We start from the raw sequence: 23,091 nt of genomic DNA, 5'->3' as shown, positions 1-23,091 counted from the left end.
TTTTTTCCTACTTAGAAAGAGAGATAGGGGTTGTTGCATCGATTGTAAGGTTATATCGGGAGAAAGTGTAGCTATACAACATAGAGTCTTAATTTTAGATCTTAGAATTAGACAATGCCGCAAAAGGGATAGACATATGATAAATCCTAAAATTAAGTGGTGGGCACTGAAAGGAGCTAAACAAGGAATGTTTGTAGAGCAGGTAGTTAAGGAAGCTGATTGGTGTCTCGAGGAGGATTCAAAATCAATGTGGAATAAGATAGCGGGTGACATAAGAAAGGTGGCTAAGGAGGTATTGGGTGAGTCTAAAGGCGGTGCATCGCTAGGTAAGGATACATCATGGTGGAACGAGGATGTCAAATTAGCTATTAAGGTTAAAAGAGAGTGTTATAGAAATCTAAGAGTCGTGATAATGAGAATTTGGAGAAGTATATGATAGCAAAGAAGGAAACTAAAAAAGTAGTTCGGAATGCGAGGGATAAGGTATATAAGGAGGTTTAGGACAAGTTGGATACCAAAGAGGGTGAGAAGAATATTTATAGGCTTGCAAAGATGAGAGATATGAAATCGAGGGATCTGGGTATGGTTAGATGTATGAAAGATGAAATACAAAGGGTTTTAGTCAAAGATGAGGAGATTAAGGAGAGATGGAAAGATTATTTTGATAAGCTATTTAATGAAAGTCATGCTCAGGATCTTGGAGACTTGTCCATTCCTTTTCATGAGATGAATCATGACTTCATGCGCAAGATTCAAAAGAAAGAAATTGCAGAGGCTTTGAAGAAAATGAAATCAAGAAGGGCAGTTGGCCCAGATGGTATACCTATCGAGGTTTGAAAATGCTTGGGAGCGAAAGGTTTAGAATGGTTGACAAATCTTTTTAACAAGATTTGGCGGACAAATAAGATACCTGATGAGTGGAGGAAGAGTACTTTGGTGCTTCTATATAAGAATAAGGGTGATATACAAGATTGCACAAACTATCGTAGTATAAAACTCATGAGTCATACTATGAAACTTTGGGAGAAGGTGATGGAGTCTAGGTTGAGGAAGGTTGTCATGATATCGGAGAATCAATTTGGTTTTATGCCTGAAAGATCAGCTATGGAAGCTATATATCTTCTTAGACAACTTATTGAGAGATATAGATAGAGGAACAAAGATTTACATATGGTTTTTATTGATTTGGAGAAGGCATACGATAGAGTACCTAGGGACGTTCTCTGGTGGACAATGATGAAGAAAGGTGTTTCTCTCAAGTACATTAGTATAATTAAATATATGTATGAAGGAGTAGTAACCAATGTCCGCACTTGTGGAGGGGTGACAACCAATTTTCCTATAACAGTTGGGTTATATTAAGGATCTGCTTTAAGCCCTTTCCTATTTGCTATAGTGATGGATGAGCTTACGAGATCAATTCAAGAAAATGTGTCATGGTGTATGTTGTTTGCTGATGGTATTGTTTTGATTGATGATTCTAGAGCTGGGGTTAATGCTAAGTTAGAATTATGGAGACAAACATTGGAAGCAAGAGATTTTAAGTTGAGTAAGAGTAAGACAGAATATATGGAATGTCAGTTTAGTAAGCAACGAAGTAGTGATGGGAGTGTAGTAAAGCTTGGTGAGCAAGAAATACCGGTGGATGATTGTTTCAAATATTTGGGATCTATCATTCAAAAGTTTGGAGAAATTGATGAAGATGTAAATCATAGGATAAAGGTTGAGTGGATGAAATGGAAGAGTGCAACTGGAGTATTGTGCGATCGTAGAATGCCATTGCAGTTGAAGGAAAAGTTTTATAGGATGACTATTATGCCCGCTTTACTATATGGTACGAAATGTTGGGCTGCCAAGAGACATCATATTCAAAAAATGAGTGTAGCTGAGATGCGTATACTGAGAGGGATGTGTGGAAATACAATAAAAGATAAGATTCGGAACGAGGAGATACGTAAGAAGGTAGGCGTTGCACCCATTGAAAATAAGATGAGAGAGAATCGTTTACGGTGGTTTGGACATATTCGGAGAAGGCCTAATGATGCTTCAGTTAGAAGGATGGAGAAATGGGAAAATATATTAGTTAAAAGTGGTCGAGGTAGGCCTAGGAAGACATGGATGGAGGTGATAGGAAAGGATATGAATGCTTTGAACCTCATCGAGGACATGGCATTGGATAGAAATGATTGGAGGAGAAGGATTCATGTGGAAGACCCGGAATGATTTTCTTTTTTGGTTCATATCGCCGACCTCAATTGTTTTGGGATGAAGGTGTAGTTGTTGTTGTTGTTATAATACCAAATGGAACTCATTGCCTTTCTTGTTAGAATGGATTCTAAAAAAACACAGTTTATGTTGAATAAAGTATATACATCGACTTTCATATGCTAGAACTGCCCAGAGTTGCCACTCGGGGAAGCGGGAGTGGGAAGTGATTCGGAGAAGCGAGGCACTTCCAAAATTTTAGGAAGTGGGAAGTGCGGGATGACTTAGAAGCAAACCAGGGATCGTCTCGGAAGAGACCTAGAAAGCGAGGGGGAAGTGAGGGGAAGCGAAAAAAGAGAAAAAAAAATGAAAACACAAAAAAATGAAAAAAGAAGGGGAAGCGAGCTTCCCCTAAATTGGGAAGCACGCTGCCCAATTTTTTTGACACTTTCCAGGACGTTTCAGAAGTGCCACGTTTCGCACTTCCGAAATGCGCTTCGGGGAAGCGCGCTTCCCCATGCCCTATGGCGCTTCCGGTAACCCTAGAATTGACATTCATGAACAGAAAAGTTAGTTTTGTCTTTTGTGCAATCTATAAGTGGTTATGTTTGAAACTATGCTGCACAAATTCTATTGGGGCTAAAGATTTAAACTCATTTCACATATATTATTCTCTTGATCATTGTACAATAAACAGATGTTGGTTCTGAACTGTTTTTTGACATAAGCATGAAAGCCCTTGAAAATAGAAAATAAATTTAATTTACGTTTTAAGAAATACACCCATATATGTCCTAAGAAGTCTTCTAGGAATATCACATAATAAAGAAAATACCCTTCAGAATTACTAGGTCTTATCCCAGTAATTAGTATGCATAATACTAAAAGGACAAGTAGAAACGCTATCAAGTAGAATTAAATGGACGAGTACTAACTAAATCTAAAATGCAACTTTCAAATTAAAAACTTTTGATCTTACCAATGGCATTGCAAATCAGCCTTCTGTGCCACAATGACAATTTAAAATCAATTTCAAAGATATGTAGAAGATTTTTGTGATAGCAACCAGAAAATGTCCATACAATATGATTCCAACTCTATGATCTCCTTCAATCTGCTTTCCTAACTGATGATCCTGCACCCAACTAAAGAGAGAAAGTACAACATTGCACTCATAATCAAACATTTGAGAGAGATAAAATTCAAATTAAGTCTTTGGTCATGCGTAACTTGAAGAACATGAAATAAATTCCAAGCCATGGGAACTCTTTTAAAGGTGCCAACCTGTTCAACCTCTAAAAAGGTTTGCTAGCATTATGGACACAAGTCAACTCATTTTTTATGTAGTACTATTGCTGTGACCTGGGAAATGTGATCCTCAATGTTTTCAAGTTTTCCCTTGTGTGTTAACTATTTTGTAGCTGTAGTCATTCCTGTTGTCGTTCTTATTAATCTGTCCTTTTGTTATTTCCCATATCACAGTTTATGCACTTTTTCTTTTTGGGTTTCAATAGGAATTCACCTGATCTTTAGGTATACATTGCTAATGAAAATCATGTTAATATGGTATAAGATTGTGAATAACCTGTACCAGGTTGGGGGTTCCTTGATGGTGGATGTTGACTGAGTTACTTTGTTAAATAAATGGACTGACATTGGTTCGCTTTGTGCTAACATTTAGACAGGAAAACAATGTTTAATACCATAAAAGAAATCTAGTTTTAAAGTTACGACAAATCTATGTAGTTAAAATCCCGCCTAGGCCACCTTGGTGCAAGTTTACTGCCTAGGAGTGCCTTGGTGTCTAGGCAAGTACCTAGGTTAGGGGAGGGGCATCAAGGTTGGTGTTTTAGTATTTTGAAATATTTAAGTTTTTCAGTATTTTTCCTTATTTTAAATAATTTTTTTCTTTTATGTGTCTCTAGGTGACACAACTAATCAGAGATTTGTTTTGATGAAATTGAATGTTAAAAATGTAATTATGTTTTAATTGTTTAGATTCATTCATGATTTTTTTTCCAACTTTTAGTTGTTTAGCTTCATAAACTATGTTAAAGATGTATTTTATATTATTTTAAAGAATTCATTGTAATTATTTAATTAATTTTTATTATTTTCTTTTTTTGAGTCCCGACTAGTCTCGCCTAGGCACTGACTAGGCCTTTTAGGGGGGGGGGGGGTTGGCAGAGTGGTTGCAAAAAATGATGGTGATCATTGTCGAAAACTTGTGAAGAGGAGGAGCACAATATGGCAAAAATAATGAATGTGTTCAGGAATTAGGGCTTTTTAATTTTCTTAAAATTTGATAATTAGGATATTGTTATTATTTAGGATATGCTTATCAATATATTTCCCAGAAAACAATGTTCTTATATTCTTCTGAGGCCTCACGGGGAAAACATGAATACCTATAGGGGGTGTTTGATGCCACTTAAACGTTCTCTATTAGGGAGAAACTTTTGGTTTTTGGTGGACCCCACTCATCCCCATCAAACACATGATAACTTCCTCCACCTTTTCTGCCGTTTTGAGGGGTGATTATCCCTAAAAAATGGGAGATAAAAAGTCACTGGGTGCCCCCAATTACTTTTTTTTATCTCAGATACATTTCTCCTCGGAGAGAAATTTATCTCGGCATCAAACACACCTATATTATTGACTGGCTGTAAAGTCTGTCGGGTTAATATGCTGAAGTGAAGACATGGGACACGTGTGTGAAGAACATATGCCAGTATTCACGTATATAAGGGAACATATACACATGAGGACTCATACAAACACACAATGACACATACCAGATTAGTAGGCTGTAAAATGAACCTGCAGTTTTTTTAATATAGGCTTTAATCACCATTTCTTCCAGCACTGGATAGAAATTTGCCACTGAATCATTTTTGTTGTGTTTATCTTGTTGAGGGTATTATGAGTTGCCTTTAACATGCTTCTATGTTTCTTTTTCTTTTTCCTATCTTTTATTTCTTGATTTACTCGTGATTTTCAGTTTTTTGTGACTATTTAATTCTTTGCAAATGCAGAACACAGGTAGGGTCACATCCTATAATATCTGCAGCATGGCACCCTATGTTGCGCCTTCTTATCACTCTTTCCAAGGACGGAACTCTTCAAGTGTGGAAAACACGTGTTATAATTAATCCTAATAGACAGCCCATGCAAGCAAATTTTTTTGAGCGTGCTGGTTAGTTTACTATGCTTTGGAATTTGGATAGATCTTGCCCAATCTATGGTCATGTGTTGGTCGTTTATATGAAACCTTAGCATGACTATGTGGCAAGGATGAACAGAATTCTATGACATTTATTTGGAATCTTCACGCTTTTATTAGGATTTCTGGTTGTTGCTGCTGTTGCATGTTTCCTTCATCTCTAGTATTTTATGTCATCCTGTTGAGGAAATTGCTTTGTAGAACTTAATTACAACAGAGCTACATTGTAATCTAACTAGTATGGTATTTGCAGAAAAATGAAGAAAAATGATGAAAATAAAGATAGAAGAAGGTGATAAGAAGAGAGGGAAAGAGGGTTGAGAGTAATAGGGGTTTCTCCATATGCTTTTTGTCATTCGCATAACATATGTATTTACAAGGGAGAACAATTTTCCTAGGACTAAAATAGCCCTAGGAAAATAGAGAAAATGACGAATGTCCAGTGAATGGAAAAAGACAAAAATGCTCTTGACTAGGGACGTTAATTTCACCTCTTCAACGCTCCCCCTCAAGTTGGGAGAAGATGTCAATCTTTCCTAACTTGCCAACAATTTCTTGAAGCCTTGCGCCATTCATGACCCTATTGAGAATATCGGCTAATTGCAAGTTTGTGCAAACATGGGTGATTTGTAGCTGTTGAGCTTCAACTTTCTCCTTATAAAGTAACAATTGATATCTATATGTTTGGCTCTTTCATAATGGGTTGAATGACTGCTTTATTATCACAATATAAGGAAATAAAACTTTTTATTTCTAACTCCAACTCTAAGAGGAGAGACCTCAGTCACAATGGTTTTACCTTTTCAAAGTGTTAAATTTCTCCCAATAATTGTACACTATCTTGAAGTGGATAGCCTTGCTAGATTTTGTAAACCAGAGTTCTACCATGCGTGAAGGGTGAGGAACAAAGAGAGAGAAGGAGCTGCAGAGAAAACCCGATTCCACCTTGTAGGAGTCGGCTGCTAATCTTATTCATTTATATGACATTACTAATACAAACTTTACAACAACAAACAACAACAACAACAACAACTACGCCTTCATCCCAAAACAATTGGGGTCAGCGATATGAACCAAAAAAGAAATTCATTTTGGGTCTTCCACATGAATCCTTTTCCTCCAATCATTTCTATCCAACGCCATGTCCTCGGTGAGGTTCAAAGCATTCATATCCTTTCCTATCATCTCCATCCAAGTCTTCCTAGGCCTACCCCGACCTCTTTTAACTAATATATTTTCCCATTTCTCCAACCTTCTAACTGGAGCATCATTAGGCCTTCGCCGAATATGTCCAAACCACCGTAAACGATTCTCTCGCATCTTATTTTCAATGGGTGCAACACCTACCTTCTTACGTATCTCTTCGTTCCGAATCTTATCTTTTATTGTATTTCCACACATCCATCTAAGCATCCGCATCTCAGCTACACTCATTTTTTGAATATGATGTCTCTTGGCAGCCCAACATTCCGTACCATATAGTAAAGCGGGTCTAATAGTCGTCCTATAAAACTTTCCCTTCAACCGCAATGGCATTCTACGATCGCACAGCACTCCAGTAGCACTTTTCCATTTCATCCACCCAACCTTTATCCTATGATTTACATCTCCATCAATTTCTCCATACTTTTGAATGATGGATCCCAAATATTTGAAATAATCATTCACCGGTATATCTTGCTCACCAAGCTTCACTACACTCCCATCACTATTTCGTTGCTTACTAAACCGACATTCCATATATTCAGTCTTACTTTTACTCAACTTAAAACCTCTAGCTTCCAATGTCTGTCTCCATAATTCTAACTTAGCATTAACCCCAGCTCTAGACTCATCAATCAAAACAATATCATCAGCAAACAACATACACCACGGTACATTTTCTTGAATTGATCTCGTAAGCTCATCCATCACTATCGCAAATAGGAAAGGGCTTAAAGCAGATCCTTGATGTAACCCAACCGTTATCGGAAAATTGGTTGTCACCCCTCCACAAGTGCGGACATTGGTTACTACTCCTTCGTACATATCTTTAATTATACTAATGTACTTGAGAGAAACACCTTTCTTCATCATTGTCCACCAGAGAACGTCCCTAGGTACTCTATCGTATGCCTTCTCTAAATCAATAAAAACCATATGCAAATCTTTGTTCCTCTCTCTATATCTTTCAATAAGTTGTCTAAGAAGATGTATAGCTTCCATAGTTGATCTTCCAGGCATAAAACCAAATTGATTCTCCGATATCATGACAACCTTCCTCAACCTTGACTCAATCACCCTCTCCCAAAGTTTCATAATTACAAACTTTAGGGTACTAAAATACCCTTTTATAATAAGAGATAATTACATATATGCCATTAATGAAAGGGCATGATTACGGGTCTGGATCCCTTGACCCGTGATCCATGATAAACAAAACACACGTCTTTTCACCCTCTCTCAAGTTGTGCATGGTTCTGAACCATGAACAACTTGCCTTTTAACATCCAAAATCTATCTTTTGTCAATCCTTTTGTGAATATATCAACCACTTGATCTGTAGTTCGTACAAATTCAGGCTCAATCTCCTTCTCTTTTACCTTTTGTCTCACAAAATGTTGATTTATTTCAATATGTTTGGCACGACTGTGATAAATGGGATTAAATGACATATTGATGGCACTTTGATTGTCACATAAAAGAAGAAATCGAGAGATCGATTCTCCTACTTTTGTCAGTAAGTGCCTAACCCATGTAGCTTCAACAATAGCGGCTGCCATTGACCTATATTCGGCTTCTGTACTTGATCTAGCAACAATTTTTTGTTTCTTACTACTCTAGGAAACCAAATTCATCCCAACAAACACACAATAGCCGGATACCGATCTACGTTCATCTGGGTCTCCCGCCCAATCTGCATCAGTATAGACAGTAATTTCATGTGCATTTTGCTCATTTGTCTTTCTCTTATACAAAAGACCATCTCCAACAGTTCCCTTCAAGTACCGAAGTATCCGTTTAACTGCTTCCATATGCCCTTCACATGGCTCATGCATAAACTGAGAGATACCTGATTTACTGAGTAAACACTATCAGGTCGAGTGAAAGTGAGGTATTGTAACATGCCTACTATGCTACAATATTTTGTAGGATTCTCATATAGATCTCCATCTTGATAACTGAGTTTCTGGTGAAGAACACTAGGAGTTCTCAAGGGTTTGCAATCTTTCATACCTGCCTTATTGAGGACATCAATAGTGTACTATTGTTGAGTGAGTGTCATTTCTTCAGAAGTACTGTCAACTTCAATTCCAAGGAAGTATCGTAGTTTACCAAGATCCTTCATTTTGAATCTCTGATTCAAGAGATGTTTAACCTCCTCAATATGCACTTTGGAGTTACCTGTGATGATAATATCATCTACATATATCAACAACAGAGTTACTATGTCTTGGTTCTTGAATATAAACAAGGAATGGTCAATGAGAGATTGCTTAAAACCATATTTTTGTATTTCAAGAGAGAAACTATCAAACCAAGAACGAGATGCCTGCTTCAACCCGTATATCGCCTTTTTTAATTTGCATACGTATTTTGTAGGATTGCCTTCGGCATAGCTAGTGGGTTGTTCCATGTATACTTCCTCCTTCAAATTTCCATGGAGAAAGGCATTTTTCACATCAAGTTGACTAATTGTCTATTGATGTTCAATAGCTAAAGAGAGTATGACTTTGATTGTCCCCATTTTCACCACTGAACTAAAGGTCTCATCATAATCCTGTCCTTGCTCCTGTGTAAATCCTTTGGCTACAAGCCTCGCCTTGTACCGTTCTATAGTCCCATCCGGTTTGTACTTTATTTTGTATACCCATTTCGACCCAACTACATTTCTGTCAGGTGGTCTCGGTACAACATCCCATGTACCACATTCATGTAGAGCCTTCATTTCTTCATTCATTGCTTCAATCCATCTTTTAGAATTTGATGCTTGAGAAAATGTTGTGGGTTCATCTTCCTTTTTCAAGGCTGTTAGAAAAAGTTGAAAATCCAGTGAAAAATTTTCATAACTGACCCATCTTTCTATTGGATGACGGGAGCGAGTGGATCTTCTAACATTAAGGGTAGAAGTGGATGTAGAAGATGTATCCATTTCCTGATTAACAATAGTGGGCGCCTCTCTTCCTTGTCGTGTGTAAACAAGACCTTTATACCTTTTTGGGGCCAAGGATTGCTCTGTACTCTCCTGTGCAATCAACTTATCAGCAAACATAGATTCTTTATCCTTTTGATCACAATCTGAAGGACAAATATCGTTAGTGCCGGAGAAAAGTTCAGAATTTAACCAAGGATGATAGACCTCAACTCTGGAATTTGATTCAAAAGAACTAATCTATCGAGGATCAAAGTTCAATTCATCGAAGATAACATTTCTTGATATTTTGATGCGCTTGCTCATGGGATCATAGCACCTATATCCTTTATACTCATCTGCATAGCCCATAAACCTGCACTTCAAGGCCTTGTCCTGAAACTGATGTCTCATTGAACTGTCAATATGAACATAACATAAACAACCAAACATGCACAAATCATGATAGTTGGGATGAACTTCAAATAGAGAAAAGTAAGGAAACTTGTTCTCTAAAATAGTCATAGGCAATCGATTTATCACATGAACTGCGGAATGAAAGGCTTCTGTTCATAAGGTAATCAGAAGATTACTATCATGTATCATACTCATCACACTTTCAACAATATGGCGATGCTTCCTTTCAACAATCCCATTCTGCTGAGGTGTGTGAGGGCAAGACACCCTTCTCCTTATTCCATTACTTTGAAAAAAGTTAGTAAAGTCAATTGAAAATAATTCACCTCCTCCGTCACATTGGAAACAAAGAATGTTTTCAAAAAATTGATTCTTGACAAAAGAGTGAAAATTTTGGAACAACTTGAAGGTCTCAGACTTGTGTTTCATGAAGAAAATCCAAGTATAACGAGAATAACTGTCAACAAATATAAGATAATATCTAGTTCCAGATATAGAAGCAACTAGGGCAGGTCCCCAAACATCAGAACATATAATCTCAAAAGGTCTTGAAGCTCTTTTATTGATAGAATGAAAAAGTAAAACATGACTCTTACATAAGAGACAAGTAGAACATTTGTTGTCATTGACATTTATTCCTAAACTAGACTTGTGAATAAGGTTATTTGAGACAAGTTTCTCAATGAAACTACTACTGCAATGACCTAAACGACCATGCCAAAGATTTGGCTTATTGGATTCAGAGACACTAAAAACACATGTAGGAACCACAGAGGACGGCGATGAGGAGAGCTTCAAGTTTGGGTCAACAGGACGAACATGAGCAGAAGAATCTTCTTGAAAAACATACATATTGCCTTGTCATTTTCCTTTAGCGAACGTCTCCCTCGTGCAAAGATCCTTGACAAGAACAAAAGAGAGAGTAAATTCAACTGAAACATTGATATCATCAATAAGTTTAGAAACATAAACAATGTTTTTCTTGATGTTAGGAGCATAAAGAACCTTTGAAAGACTGAGAGAGGACTTTGACATAGGTATAACAAAATTTTCAATATGAGAGATAGAATGGTGGGATCCACCCCCAGTAACTATACTATTTCTACCAATGTAAGGAACAAGGTTTAGGAGCTTACCAGCATCACTAGTAACATGAGTCGCTGCCTCAGAGTCTACGTACAGAGTACTTTGCTCATTCTGCTTCAGATTTAATCCTGCCAAAGCTGACAATAATAACTCCTTTACTTCTCCGCTGGCCTTTGTGCTATCTGTTTCTCTCTTCGATTCAGTCTGTGTTGATTTGCCCTTATTTTGGGGATTGAACCAACAATTAGCTTTGATGTGCCCCTTTTTATTACACAGAAAACAAAAACAAGTAGGAATTGGCCTTTGTTGCTGTGAGTTGGGATATATGTTGGGTGTAGGTAATAGTCCACGACCTCCTTGTCCTCCCCTTCCCTTAACATCACAACTTCCTCGTCCTCGTCCTCGTCCTCGTCCTCGTCCATAAGCTACCCCTGTGGCAAGAACATCTTGTGCCCCTTATGCATAGATGATTCTTCAGAAAATCCTTTTAAGGTCATCTCATATTGAAGTAATTTTGCACGCAGGTCTTCAAATCTGGGCAACTCAGGTAAACATAGTAAGGAAGTAACAATCATATGATAGTCAGGCCCTAATCCTCTCAGAGTTTGTTGTACCATATCTTTATCAGTCACTGCACACTCAACAACTACTAGTTGATCTGTGATGATCTTCATTTTGTTCAAGTACTCCATGACAGTCATGGAATCCTTCCTTAACATCTGAAACTCCCTTTTAAGAAATACAATCCTTGCCCGAGAAACCTGTGAATATGTCTGAACTAGTCTGTCCCAAAGTTGCATGGCAGTACAGTTGTCTGGAATTGCCACAAGCACCTCTTGTGACAACGTAGAGATAATATAAGCAACTAGCGCCTGGTCTCTTTTTATCCAAGCTACAAATTCTAGATTTCTAACATATACTGTGGTAGATGCTCCTTTACTGTCATTTTCTTCTCGTGATAGAAACTCTAGAGGGACTAGGACAGATCCATCCAGGTGTCCAGAAAGATCCTGACTCCTAATGAAAGGAATGATCTGCCTCTTCCAAGTGAGGAAATTGGAATTGTTTAATTTTTCAAACACGAGTTGACTGAGGAAGCTTGAAGAAAGACCAGACTGAGTAGGAAAAGAATCCATGTTTCACAATAATAAGAATGTGTGCAACACACAACCCGATAATAGTTAAAGAAATCAGCATATCGAAACAACTTTCAACTTCAAGGAAATTCCTGCAGCCTCTTACTTTTTTTTGCTGATAGGACAGTCACGCATATGACTAAAGTAACTGGAAACTATATCAGGCTATGTGAAGAACAATAGGCGATAAACAACAGTTAAGCTTTGAATGCGAAAATTTAAAGGAACATATGAGTAAAACTCAAATCCGATATTGATTTAAAGCCGTCAAATGAAAGGAATGAAGATGTCAAATGGGAAAAGAAGCCAGATCTGAATTTGATTAGATCTGACCAAGAAGGATAAAACGAGATTAATAGACAACCGATTACTTCATCAGATCAGATTCTGATAAAAAAAACTGATCAACAAGGTAGGTAAGAACAAGATTAAGAGCTAAGAAGACAACACAAAAAATATTAATAGCAGAGGAGCGTGATCAAATCTGATTCTGATCAGGTCTGATCAAGATGTTGATACCAAGAAATAGGTTGGGAAAAAGATGACGAGACAGAATCAGTTTTGACAGAAAAACGTGATCAGACCTGATTTTAATCAGATCTGATCAAGACCGAAATACCAAGGAATATGTTGGGAATAAGATGACGAGACATAATTGGTGTTGATAGAAAAACGTGATCAGATCTGATTTTAATCAGATCTGAACAAGATCGAGGAGGAAAAATATTGAGAATCAATTTTTTTTCTGACTTGGGAGACGTGAACGATCAGATTCAGATCTTGTTAGACATACCTTTGGAAGCAATCCCAGATCCAGCTCTAGCGTGGCTTTGATACCATGTTAGATTTTGTAAACCAGAGTTCTACCATGCGTGAAGGGTGAGGAACAGAGAGAGAGAAGGAGCTGCAGAGAAAACCCGATTCCACCTTGCAGGAGTCGGCTGCTAATCTTATTCATTTATATGACATTACTAATACAAACTTTAGGGTACTAAAACACCCTTTTACAATAAGAGATAATTACACATATGCCATTAATGAAAGGGCATGATTACGGGTCTGGATCCCTTGACCCGTGATCCATTATAAACAAAACGCACGTCTTTTCACGCCTATCCTCCAGGGACCCTATACTCAATTTGCATCAACACCACAATATTAAAGTGTCCATGATCGGCATATAAGATCCCCTTTCTTCTTCAAATACTTCAAGATGTGATACACAATATTCATGTGTGCCATTGTGGGAGCATGCATGAAATGGCTAACATAGTTTGGTTATAGTGAGATAAATAAGCTTGTCCACCAATCTCCAGTATCTCCTAATATCCTCACGTTTATCATTTTCACTTCATGCTAGCTTATGTTCTGTTCAATAGGACTGCCTATACTCATACACTTAGACATGTGAAATACTTGATGGACATATCCTTTTAACTTTGATATCTCCCCTTCATCATCCCCTGTGATGACCATGTCACCTACATATACAATTAGAATGGACATCTTCTCCTTTTTCCTGTGATCATTAACACTCCTTATGTAGCTAAATTAAATAACTATGCTTAATTTCCCAAATCATGCCCTTGGGGATTGTTTGAGTCATATATTACTTTGTTTAATTTACACGCTTTGTCGTCTTCAATTGAAAGCTTGAATTTGGGAGGGAAAGTCCTATCAATATCTTTGTTCAAATTTTCATATTAAAATGCATTTTCAACATTAAGGGCATGTTTGGTTGCATCTCATTTTTGGAATCACATGAGATGGAATCACGTGATTTCAATCACATCTTCCAGCTTGTGATTTGAAAGTTCATGAGATACACTCCAAATGTGATTTCAATTCACATTCCATTTCTCATTTTCATTTTTTGATGTTTGGTTGGTTGCGCAAATGAGATTCATTCTCTCAGTTGCATGAGATTCTGAATCTCATGAGAGGTTATCAAACATGCCCTAAGTAGTGCATGGTCATTCTTTGAATCTCTATGTGCAGCAAGACTGATGAGTACTCTTATTGAGGTCAACTTAGCAACCAGTGCAAAAATCTTATGATAATCGATGCCATATGATTGTTTGTAGCCCTTTGTAATCAATTGTGCTTTGTATCCTTCGATAAAACTATCAACCTTAAATTTGAGGATATAAACCCATTTATATCCAACAAACTTCCTCTATTATTGTAAATTGCATATCTCCCAGCGCGGCTCTCTTCTAGGCCCCATCTCGTTCTCCATTGCATCTCTCAGTTTGGGGTTATTCATTGGTTATTCCTTGCATCAACACTTCTAAGAATTGGATTTGATTCAGAGTTGGTACAAACATTTTAAAGGCTTTGGAAGTAGATGCATATAACACTAAATTATTGAGATGTGACCTTCTGGGTCTGGATCCAGATCCAGATTGATTGACGTGTTTTAGTATCACATTTCTGTTTGTAACTGTATTTTAATGTTTCTTTTGTTGCCCCTATTATTTATCTTTTCTATGTATTATAACTAGGGGCATTATTGGAATGTAACCTAATGGTTAATATAAAGAAACCCCACGACCCAAGAGGAAGGGTGTGGAGAATCAGTTGCTGCATCCTTTTCTTCTTCCTCTCTCTCTTCTTCCCTATAAACTGTGTTTTCGGTGCAGATCTGTATCAGAGATCCATTGCGGTGAGTTCTGAGAGATCTCGGTGCTTCCCTTCTTTTCTCAAATTTGAAACCATGATTTTGGGTTCTCCTCTTTTTCTCAAGTCTTTTTCTGATCTGAATTTGGACCAAGATTCAGATTAAATCTCCTTTCTTAAGGACATGAATCTGTCTTTCACGTTAGCTTCAATACCCTAGACCACAATTTTGGTTTTGGGTTCTCCTCTCTTTCTCAAGTCTTTTCCAGATATGTATTTGGACCATGGTTGCCAATCGAAGAAGCGGGAACGGGAAGCGATACGGGAAGCGGGAGCGGGAAGCTAGGCACTTTAAAAAATTTAGGAAGCGGGAAGCATGGGACGACTTAGAGGCGAATCACGAACCGTCTCGGAAGTGACCTAGGAAGCGAATCGGAAGCGAGGGGAAAGCGAAAAAGAGGAAAAAAATAAAAAAATGAAAAAATGAAAAAAAGAGAGAAGCGAGCTTCCCAAAAAAAGGGATGCTTCCCCATGCGTTTCAGAAGCGCAACGTTTCACGCTTCCGAAATACGTATCGGGAAAGCGCGCTTCTCCTACTGCATAGGCGCTTCCGGTAACTCTGATTTAGACCAAGATTTAGATCAGATCCCTTTTCTTAACGACGTGAATATGTCTTTCACATTAATTTCAAAACCCTCTGTCCTATTTTGTTTCAGGTCTAAATCTGAGTCCAGATCTGATTTCAAACCCTAATCTCCCAGTTTGAGAATCTGTCGTGTCTTATTTCATATCTGAATCTGAATTCAGATCTGAACCTGTTTCTCCCTTCAAAGGTGAATCTAGATTCAGGTTTCCATATCTGAACCTGTTTTCTCTTCAGATATGAAACTCTTGAACCCATACTTGTTCTTTTCTTAAAAAAAAGGGGAAATATATATTATTCTTGCTTAGGAATTAATATATCATTTTTCTACTGCTGATCAAATATTATTTTTTTTTGTGACTGAGTCTGTGCCGCAAAAAAAAAAAAAAAAACGCAAACAAACTTTGTTATTGCAGCATTTCTTCTTTTGATCCCTTTCATCCTCATTTTATCTACCATGGATTCTTCTACTTCCTCTTCAGTTCTTTCAACAAGCTTCCTCAAGCAGTTAGTTTTCGAAAAATTAAATACTTCAAATTTTCTTACTTGGAAAAGACTAATCTTTCCTTTTATTCGAAGCAAAAATCTTTCTGGTCATTTGGATGGATCGATTCAGACTCCACCAGAATTCATACTAAGGGAAGAAAATGATGAAAAAGAGGTTGTTATTAAATCCTCATTGGTTCGGAATCCAGAATACATTACCTGGATGAAACACAATCAAGTGTTGGTGGCGTATATCACCTCTACACTGTCACAATAGGTTTTGGTAAGCATTCTGGATGATTGCACAACTATGAAATTGTGGACCCAACTTATGCAAACATTTTCACATGTTTTTGTGGCTGTAGTTATGTTTCTCAAAAGAGAGTTCCTGAATCCTAAAAAGGGATCCATGTCTACTATGGTGTACCTTAATAAGATGAAGGAAATCACATATCAGCTTGTTGTGATTGGTCACATCATTTCAGATAAAGATAAGGTACAACAGGTTCTTAATGGATTAGGACCCGAATACAACAATATCTATACTACCTTATCTTATTTTGATGAGCTGCCTACTTTTAAAGCTTTACGTCATAAGTTGTTGCAATTTGAGATGAATTTAGTAGGAGGATCTGTTGAGAATCCTAAAGGGGCAGCAGACAGTCATCATGTACTTATTTCAAGCACATAGTTTGGGAAAAGAAGAGGAGGCATGAGAGGATGAGGCAGAGGGCGAGGAGGTAATAAGGGAGGACATGGGCTGCTCTCACTTCCTAATAAACCTCCTATTTCTTATTGTATTGAAATGGTGGTCTTCAACAAATGCACGAATAACTCACAAACAAGTGTCTATTGGAGACACTACAAGCATGACCCTTGAAAGGGTATAAAAGGAAGAACACTTAAAAAATAAATAATACTTTATTCATGAACAAAATGCTTAAGAAGCATAGTAATTTACATTGAAGGGGTTCACCCCTATATATACAAAAAAGTAGAAGAGAGAGGAGAGCTCATTTTGAGCTCTCCAAAAGAGACGTTGGACTGTAGTGCAACGTCTCTTATTATAGCTGTTGGACTACAGTCCAACGTCTCTTATTATAGCTGTTGGACTACAGTCCAACAGTTATTTGCACAGTCAAGTTCCAACAGGAACTTGACTGGATCGAATATCTAGTTTCTATTGAACTAGATGCTAAAAAAGAAAATAAAGAAAAATAGAAAAAGAAAATAATAAAAGAAAATATAATAATATTAAATAATATATATATATATATATATATATATATATATATATATATATATTACAATTTACATTTTAACACTCCCCCTCAAACTTACGGTACAATGAGCGAAAGTTTGTCTAAGAGGAAGTGAAATTTGGGAGCAGCGAGAGGCTTGGTGAAGAAGTCTGCTAATTGATATTCTGATGTAACATATGGCAGATCAATGGTTCCATGTAAGTATTCCTCTCTGACATAGTGACAGTCCATCTCAATGTGTTGACTTTGGTTTTGACTTTGTATACCCACCTACAACCTATAGGTTTCTTACCTGGAGGGATATCTTGGATCGTCCAAGTATTGGCCTTTTCTAGTGCATCCAATTCTATTTTCATGGCTTCTATCCATTCTATATGATTTTTGGCTTGAGAATAGGATGATGGTTCAACATATGATTGTATTAATGTAATGGCGGCCCTATACGTGGGTGAAAAAGATTCATAAGACACAAATTTTTCTGGAGGTCTAGAGATTCTAGACGTTCTTCTAGGTGAGACTTCAGAGTATTTTTGTAATGCACATGGAAGATTTTGCTCTGTACGTCTTGAATATTGTAGACTAACATCCCTATGGATTTGCTCTTCATTATCATCATTTTCAACAACAATAGGACTTTGATCATTGTCAAGTTCACATCCAAATTCCAACATCACATTCATTGGATTTTGAAGTTGGATCAATTAAAAACGAGTATTCAGTGGCATCCTTGGATTTTTCAAATTCAAAGAAGCTTTCTTTTTCCAAAAAAGATACATTTCTTGACACATATAATTTGTCATTTTGAAAATCGAAACACCTGTAGCCTTTTTGATTATCAGCATATCCTAAAAAGGCACATGAGATTGCACGAGGAGAGAGTTTGTCATTTTTGTATGTGAAAACAAAACATTTGCATCCAAAGACTCTTAATCTAGAATAATCTGGAGTTAAATTAACAAGCTTTTCTATTGGAGTTGTATTCTTTAATGAGGAAGATGACATCCTATTAATGAGGTAGGTGGCAGTTAGGACCGCTTCAACTCAAAAACTTTTTGGAACTTGATTTGCAATTAGCAATGTCCTAGTAGTTTTCATAATGCGCCGATGTTTGCGTTCGGCTAGGCCATTCTGCTGTGGAGTGTGTGGACATGATCTTTGATGTGTAATACCATGTAAATTGAGATAGTCTTTGAATTCGTTGGACATAAACTCTCCCCCTGAATCAGTGCGAAAAACGGAAATATCATTTTGAAACTTATTTTTAACCATTTTATGAAATATTTGGAAGTTAGCAAAGACATCAGATTTATGTTTAAGAAAATAAATCCAAGTATGTCTAGAAAAGTCATCAACAAAAATGACATAATATGTATAACCACCTTTGGAAATAACTAGTGCGGGGCCCCAAACATCCGAATGTATTAACTCAAGTGGTCGTGAGGAAACAAAAGTTCTACTAAGAAATGGTAACCTTTTCATTTTGCCAAGAATGCAGTCTTTACAAGAAAAATTTTTAGAATTACAAAATTTTTCCAAACTTGGAAAATATTGAATTTTAGACATATGAGGATGGCCAAGTCTTTTGTGCCATAAATTCAATTCTAATTTCTAAATATTATAACAAAATGCATTCTTGGGTAATTCCAAAAAGTCCATGTAATAGAGTCCTCCTTCTCTATGGCCTTCCCCAATCAGCTTCCCTGACTGGCGATCCTGTACCCAACAAGCATGAGAAGAAAATGATATATTACATCCATAATCAGATATTTGCGAGACAGATAAGAGATTCAAATTAAGTTTAGGGATATATCTAACTTCTGGGATAAAAAATCTTTTGGATTTTTGAAGATTTTCAAAACATCCTATTCCTTTTACTTCGAGAGATGTGCCATCGGCTGTAAAAACCTTTGACACACTTGAGTTATTTTTAAGACATTCGGATAGACTATTAACATTTGGGGTCATATGAAAAGAAGCACCAGAATCTAAAAGCCAAGGAAAGTTACCTGGACCGGAGAAAGATGCAACTGCCGCTCCAGTTGAGGCTTCGGTTGAGGAGGATACCCCTTTGAGAAGAGGTTGAAGGATTTCCATCAGTTGAGCCATAGACACAGGTGCATCTTGATCTTTTGACTCAAATTCAACAGATGCAACTCTTTTTTCTTCTATTCTTTTTAACTTTGGACATTGAGGCCTATAGTGCCCCGGTTCATGACAATGATGACAAATAACTTTTCTTTTATCAAAGTCGCCATTTTGCCTTCCAAAATGAGGCGACTTGTAAGTACGAGTATGATTCCCCGGTCTAGATACAGCTAAAACTGAGTCATCATCAACTTTTGAAGTACTTTTTCTAAGTCTATTTTCTTCCATAGTGAGCTCTTCTATAGTATCAACAATAGAAGGAATTTTTCCACGATGTAATAGGGCCGATTTGGTGGATTCAAACTCCGGCCTTAGACCATTCACAAATTGATAGAAATGTTCCATATCGAGTTGCTTTTGGCGAAGCTCGATATCTTCGGCACAATGCCATTTGGGCTCAAGAAGAGCCAATTCTTCCCAAAGTTCGGACAACTCATTATAATATTCTCGAATAGTTTTATCTTTTTGAGTCATTGTCCGAACTTTGTCTTGTAAATTGCATACATGTGCAATATCTTTAAGGGAATACATGTTTTTGAGGTATTCCCAAGCCTTATCGGCATGCTCAAACTTAGCTAGACTAGAGCATTTTTTAATGTCTATGCTATTGATGAGCCATGACATAATTTTTGCATGCCCTATCCTCTACTCTTTCCATTTCTTTTCATAAGTGGCTAACGCCTTACTCTTCTCTTCTTCCGTTAGAGAAACCTCTTTGTCACTCTCTTTCTTGGTAAGAGATAGTTTAGGTTCCAAATCGGAACCATCCACTATACCCCATAAACCTTTTCCCCAAATGCGGTGCTTCATAATCGAAGCCCACATTACATAGTTAGTATCATTTAGCTTCATAGGAATGATGATGATCTTATCATTGTCATCCATCTTTTACAAGGGTAAGAGAGAAATAAATAGGAGGAGAGAGAGAAAAAAAAAATAAAAAGAAAAGAAAAAGAGTAAACAAGGGAGTAAGAGAAGATACAAAACCAAAATTTTTTGTAGCACAAGTTCGCCTTTCTTCAAACAAATCTTCTTGAGCCAAGAACAAGGTGATGAAACACCTTTTGTAAATGTGGCACGGAAATCGAGGCGGAAGCACTTCAAGATCTAAGGATTTCGTAGCTCTGATACCATGTAATGAAATGGTGGTCTTCAACAAATGCACGAATAACTCACAAACAAGTGTCTATTGGAGACACTACAAGCATGACCCTTGAAAGATTATAAAAGGAAGAACACTTGAAAAATAAATAATACTTTATTCATGAACAAAATGCTTAAGAAGCATAGTAATTTACATTGAAGGGGTTCACCCCTATATATACAAAAAAGTGGAAGAGAGAGGAGAGCTCATTTTGAGCTCTCGAAAAGAGTCCAACAACATTTATTATAGCTGTTGGACTACTGTCCAACAGTTATTTGCACAGTCAAGTTCCAACAGGAACTTGACTGGATCAAATATCTAGTTTCTATTGAACTAGATGCTAAAAAAGAAAATAAAGAAAAATAGAAATAGAAAATAATAAAAGGAAATATAATAATATTAAATAATATATATATATATATATATATATATATATATTACAGTTTACATTTTAACACTTATCAGGGTATGTAAATACCCACATGCTACATTTGCTATAAACCTGAACATCTTAAAGCAAATTGTTGGTATAAAGATGATCCTAGGTATGTTGGAGAGCAGAGCTCATAGAGTAAAAATGCACCAAATAACACTGGGAGATCAAGGACGAAACCTGCGGATAGGCAACTTCTATTGACCACCTTAGTAGGGTTGAATTTAAAGCAGAATGATCAAGGAGTTTGGGACGTTGATTTCGGGGCAGCAAATCATATTATTGGAGATTAAGGTAATCTTAAAAACTTGTTTCTCTACTTTGGTAGAGATAGAGTTATTACTGGAGATAACACTCGTCACCCCATCACACACAATGGAAATCCTTTTATTCCCATGTCCAATTCAAATATTTGCCTATCGAATGTTTTTCTTGTTCCCAATATGAAAAAAAACTTTGTTTTTGTTTCTAAACTTGTTGATGATACCAATTCTTGTGTTGTTTTTACTCTTTATGTTTATGTGAAGGATCTTCACATGAAGAGGACATTCACTGAAGGAGAAAGACAGGGGAATATGTATTTCTTCAAGAAAAATCCGTTGGCTCGTGTTTCAGTTCAAGATGCCGAAAAGTCACGTTGTTTGGTCAATGAATTAGAGTCCAATAAGTCAAGTGTTTGACATAATCGTTTAGCCCATTGTAACAAGGCCTTTATTGAGAGGCTTGTTTCCAATGATTTGATTCCAACATCTAGTTTGAGTCATGAGTTAAATAAAATTTGTCCTAGTTAAGTGTCTAAGAGTTATGTACTCCCATTCATTTCGAATAATGAAAGAGCTTCTAAATTGTTTGAAATTGTGCACTGTGATGTACGGGGACCGGCTCCAACTGTTTCTTCTTCCGGCAGCCAATGTCACTTTCATTGATAATCATTCTCGATATGCATGGATATTTTTCATGAAACATAAGCATGAAGTTTTCATATGATCTTAAGAACTTTCATGCTATGGTTCACACTCAGTTTTCTTTACCCTTTTTTAATTTCCAGTGTAATGGTGGGGGTGAGTACTTTTCAAATGACTTTTTTGATATCTTAAGGACAATGAAGTTAATAAATGGGTATCTTGTCCCCGGATACCTCAACAAAATGGACTTGCTGAGAGGAAACACATGCATATTGTTGAAAGTGCACTAGCCATGATGAGTGCAGGATCTGTTCCTTTATTCCTTTGGAGAGAGGCCTTCCATGCAGCCATGTATACTATAAATATGTTGCCTATGAAACTGCTGTAATATAAATCCCCACATTATGAATTGTTTGGCCAACACCCTGATTATAATTATCTAAAGGCGTATGACTGCACATGTTATGTTCACATTGATGCCTCTCTGCGAAACAAGTTTGACAAAAGGGCTTGTCTGCAAATTTTTTGGATATGCAGATGTCTATAAGGGATATAGATGCTATGACATTGAAAATAAATGCATTCACATCCACAAATGTTGTTTTTGATGAATCTGATTTTGTTTCAAAGAACAACAATGTACAAAGTGTTCAACTGCAATCAAAAGAGCTATATCAGCCTTAGTTAGATGATGGTATGCTCTATTGAGGCAGCAACATCAAGTGATGCAAACAATGACAGATTAGAAGGTGCACATGTGGGGTCAAACCAGCCAAAAGTTGAGGGACAACAAGTTGATCACTCTGATGGCATAAAAGGAAGGTTCAAAGGAATTACATACAACCGCAAGATTCAAAATATTAAATATGAAAATACATCAATGTTGACTATGAAAATAATCCCAATGAACAAGGACAGATAATCAGATTATCTAGAAGAGTGCGGCACCCCATTGATAAATGGGTAAGTTATGAAAATTTTAGCACGGACCATCAAATATTTTTAGTTGCAGTATTTCACCATGAAGAACCTTGATCATATAATCAGGCATTAAAATCCAACAAATGGATTGAGGTTATGAACAAAGAAATGTAGGTTTTATATGAATGTAAAACATGAGATGTTGTAAAAAGACCTGTAGGAAAGAATGTAGTTGGATCAAAATGGGTCTTTAAAATAAAATATAAACCAGATGACAACATAGAGAGATACAAGGCAAGGCTGGTTACAAAAGGTTTTACTCAAGAACATGGGCTGGACTATGATGAAACATTCA

The 23,091-nt window shown here is 36.8% G+C and overlaps 1 protein-coding gene across 1 annotated transcript in view; it reads left to right on the top strand.

The window, feature by feature from the left end:
• Positions 1-23,091, top strand: part of LOC149812417 (Transducin/WD40 repeat-like superfamily protein) — a 106,566-nt gene that overhangs the window by 26,172 nt on the left and 57,303 nt on the right. The window contains exon 7 of the mRNA XM_089993698.1: positions 5,241-5,401. Within this exon, the coding sequence (XP_089849824.1) occupies positions 5,241-5,401 (161 nt within the window). The remainder of the gene's footprint in view (positions 1-5,240; positions 5,402-23,091) is intronic.

The sequence above is a fragment of the Nuphar pumila genome, chromosome 17 (genome assembly GCF_984573655.1).
Source record: "Nuphar pumila chromosome 17, dmNupPumi1.hap1.1, whole genome shotgun sequence".
Taxonomy (NCBI): Eukaryota; Viridiplantae; Streptophyta; class Magnoliopsida; order Nymphaeales; family Nymphaeaceae; genus Nuphar; species Nuphar pumila.
This window is presented reverse-complemented; position numbering and strand designations above follow the sequence as displayed.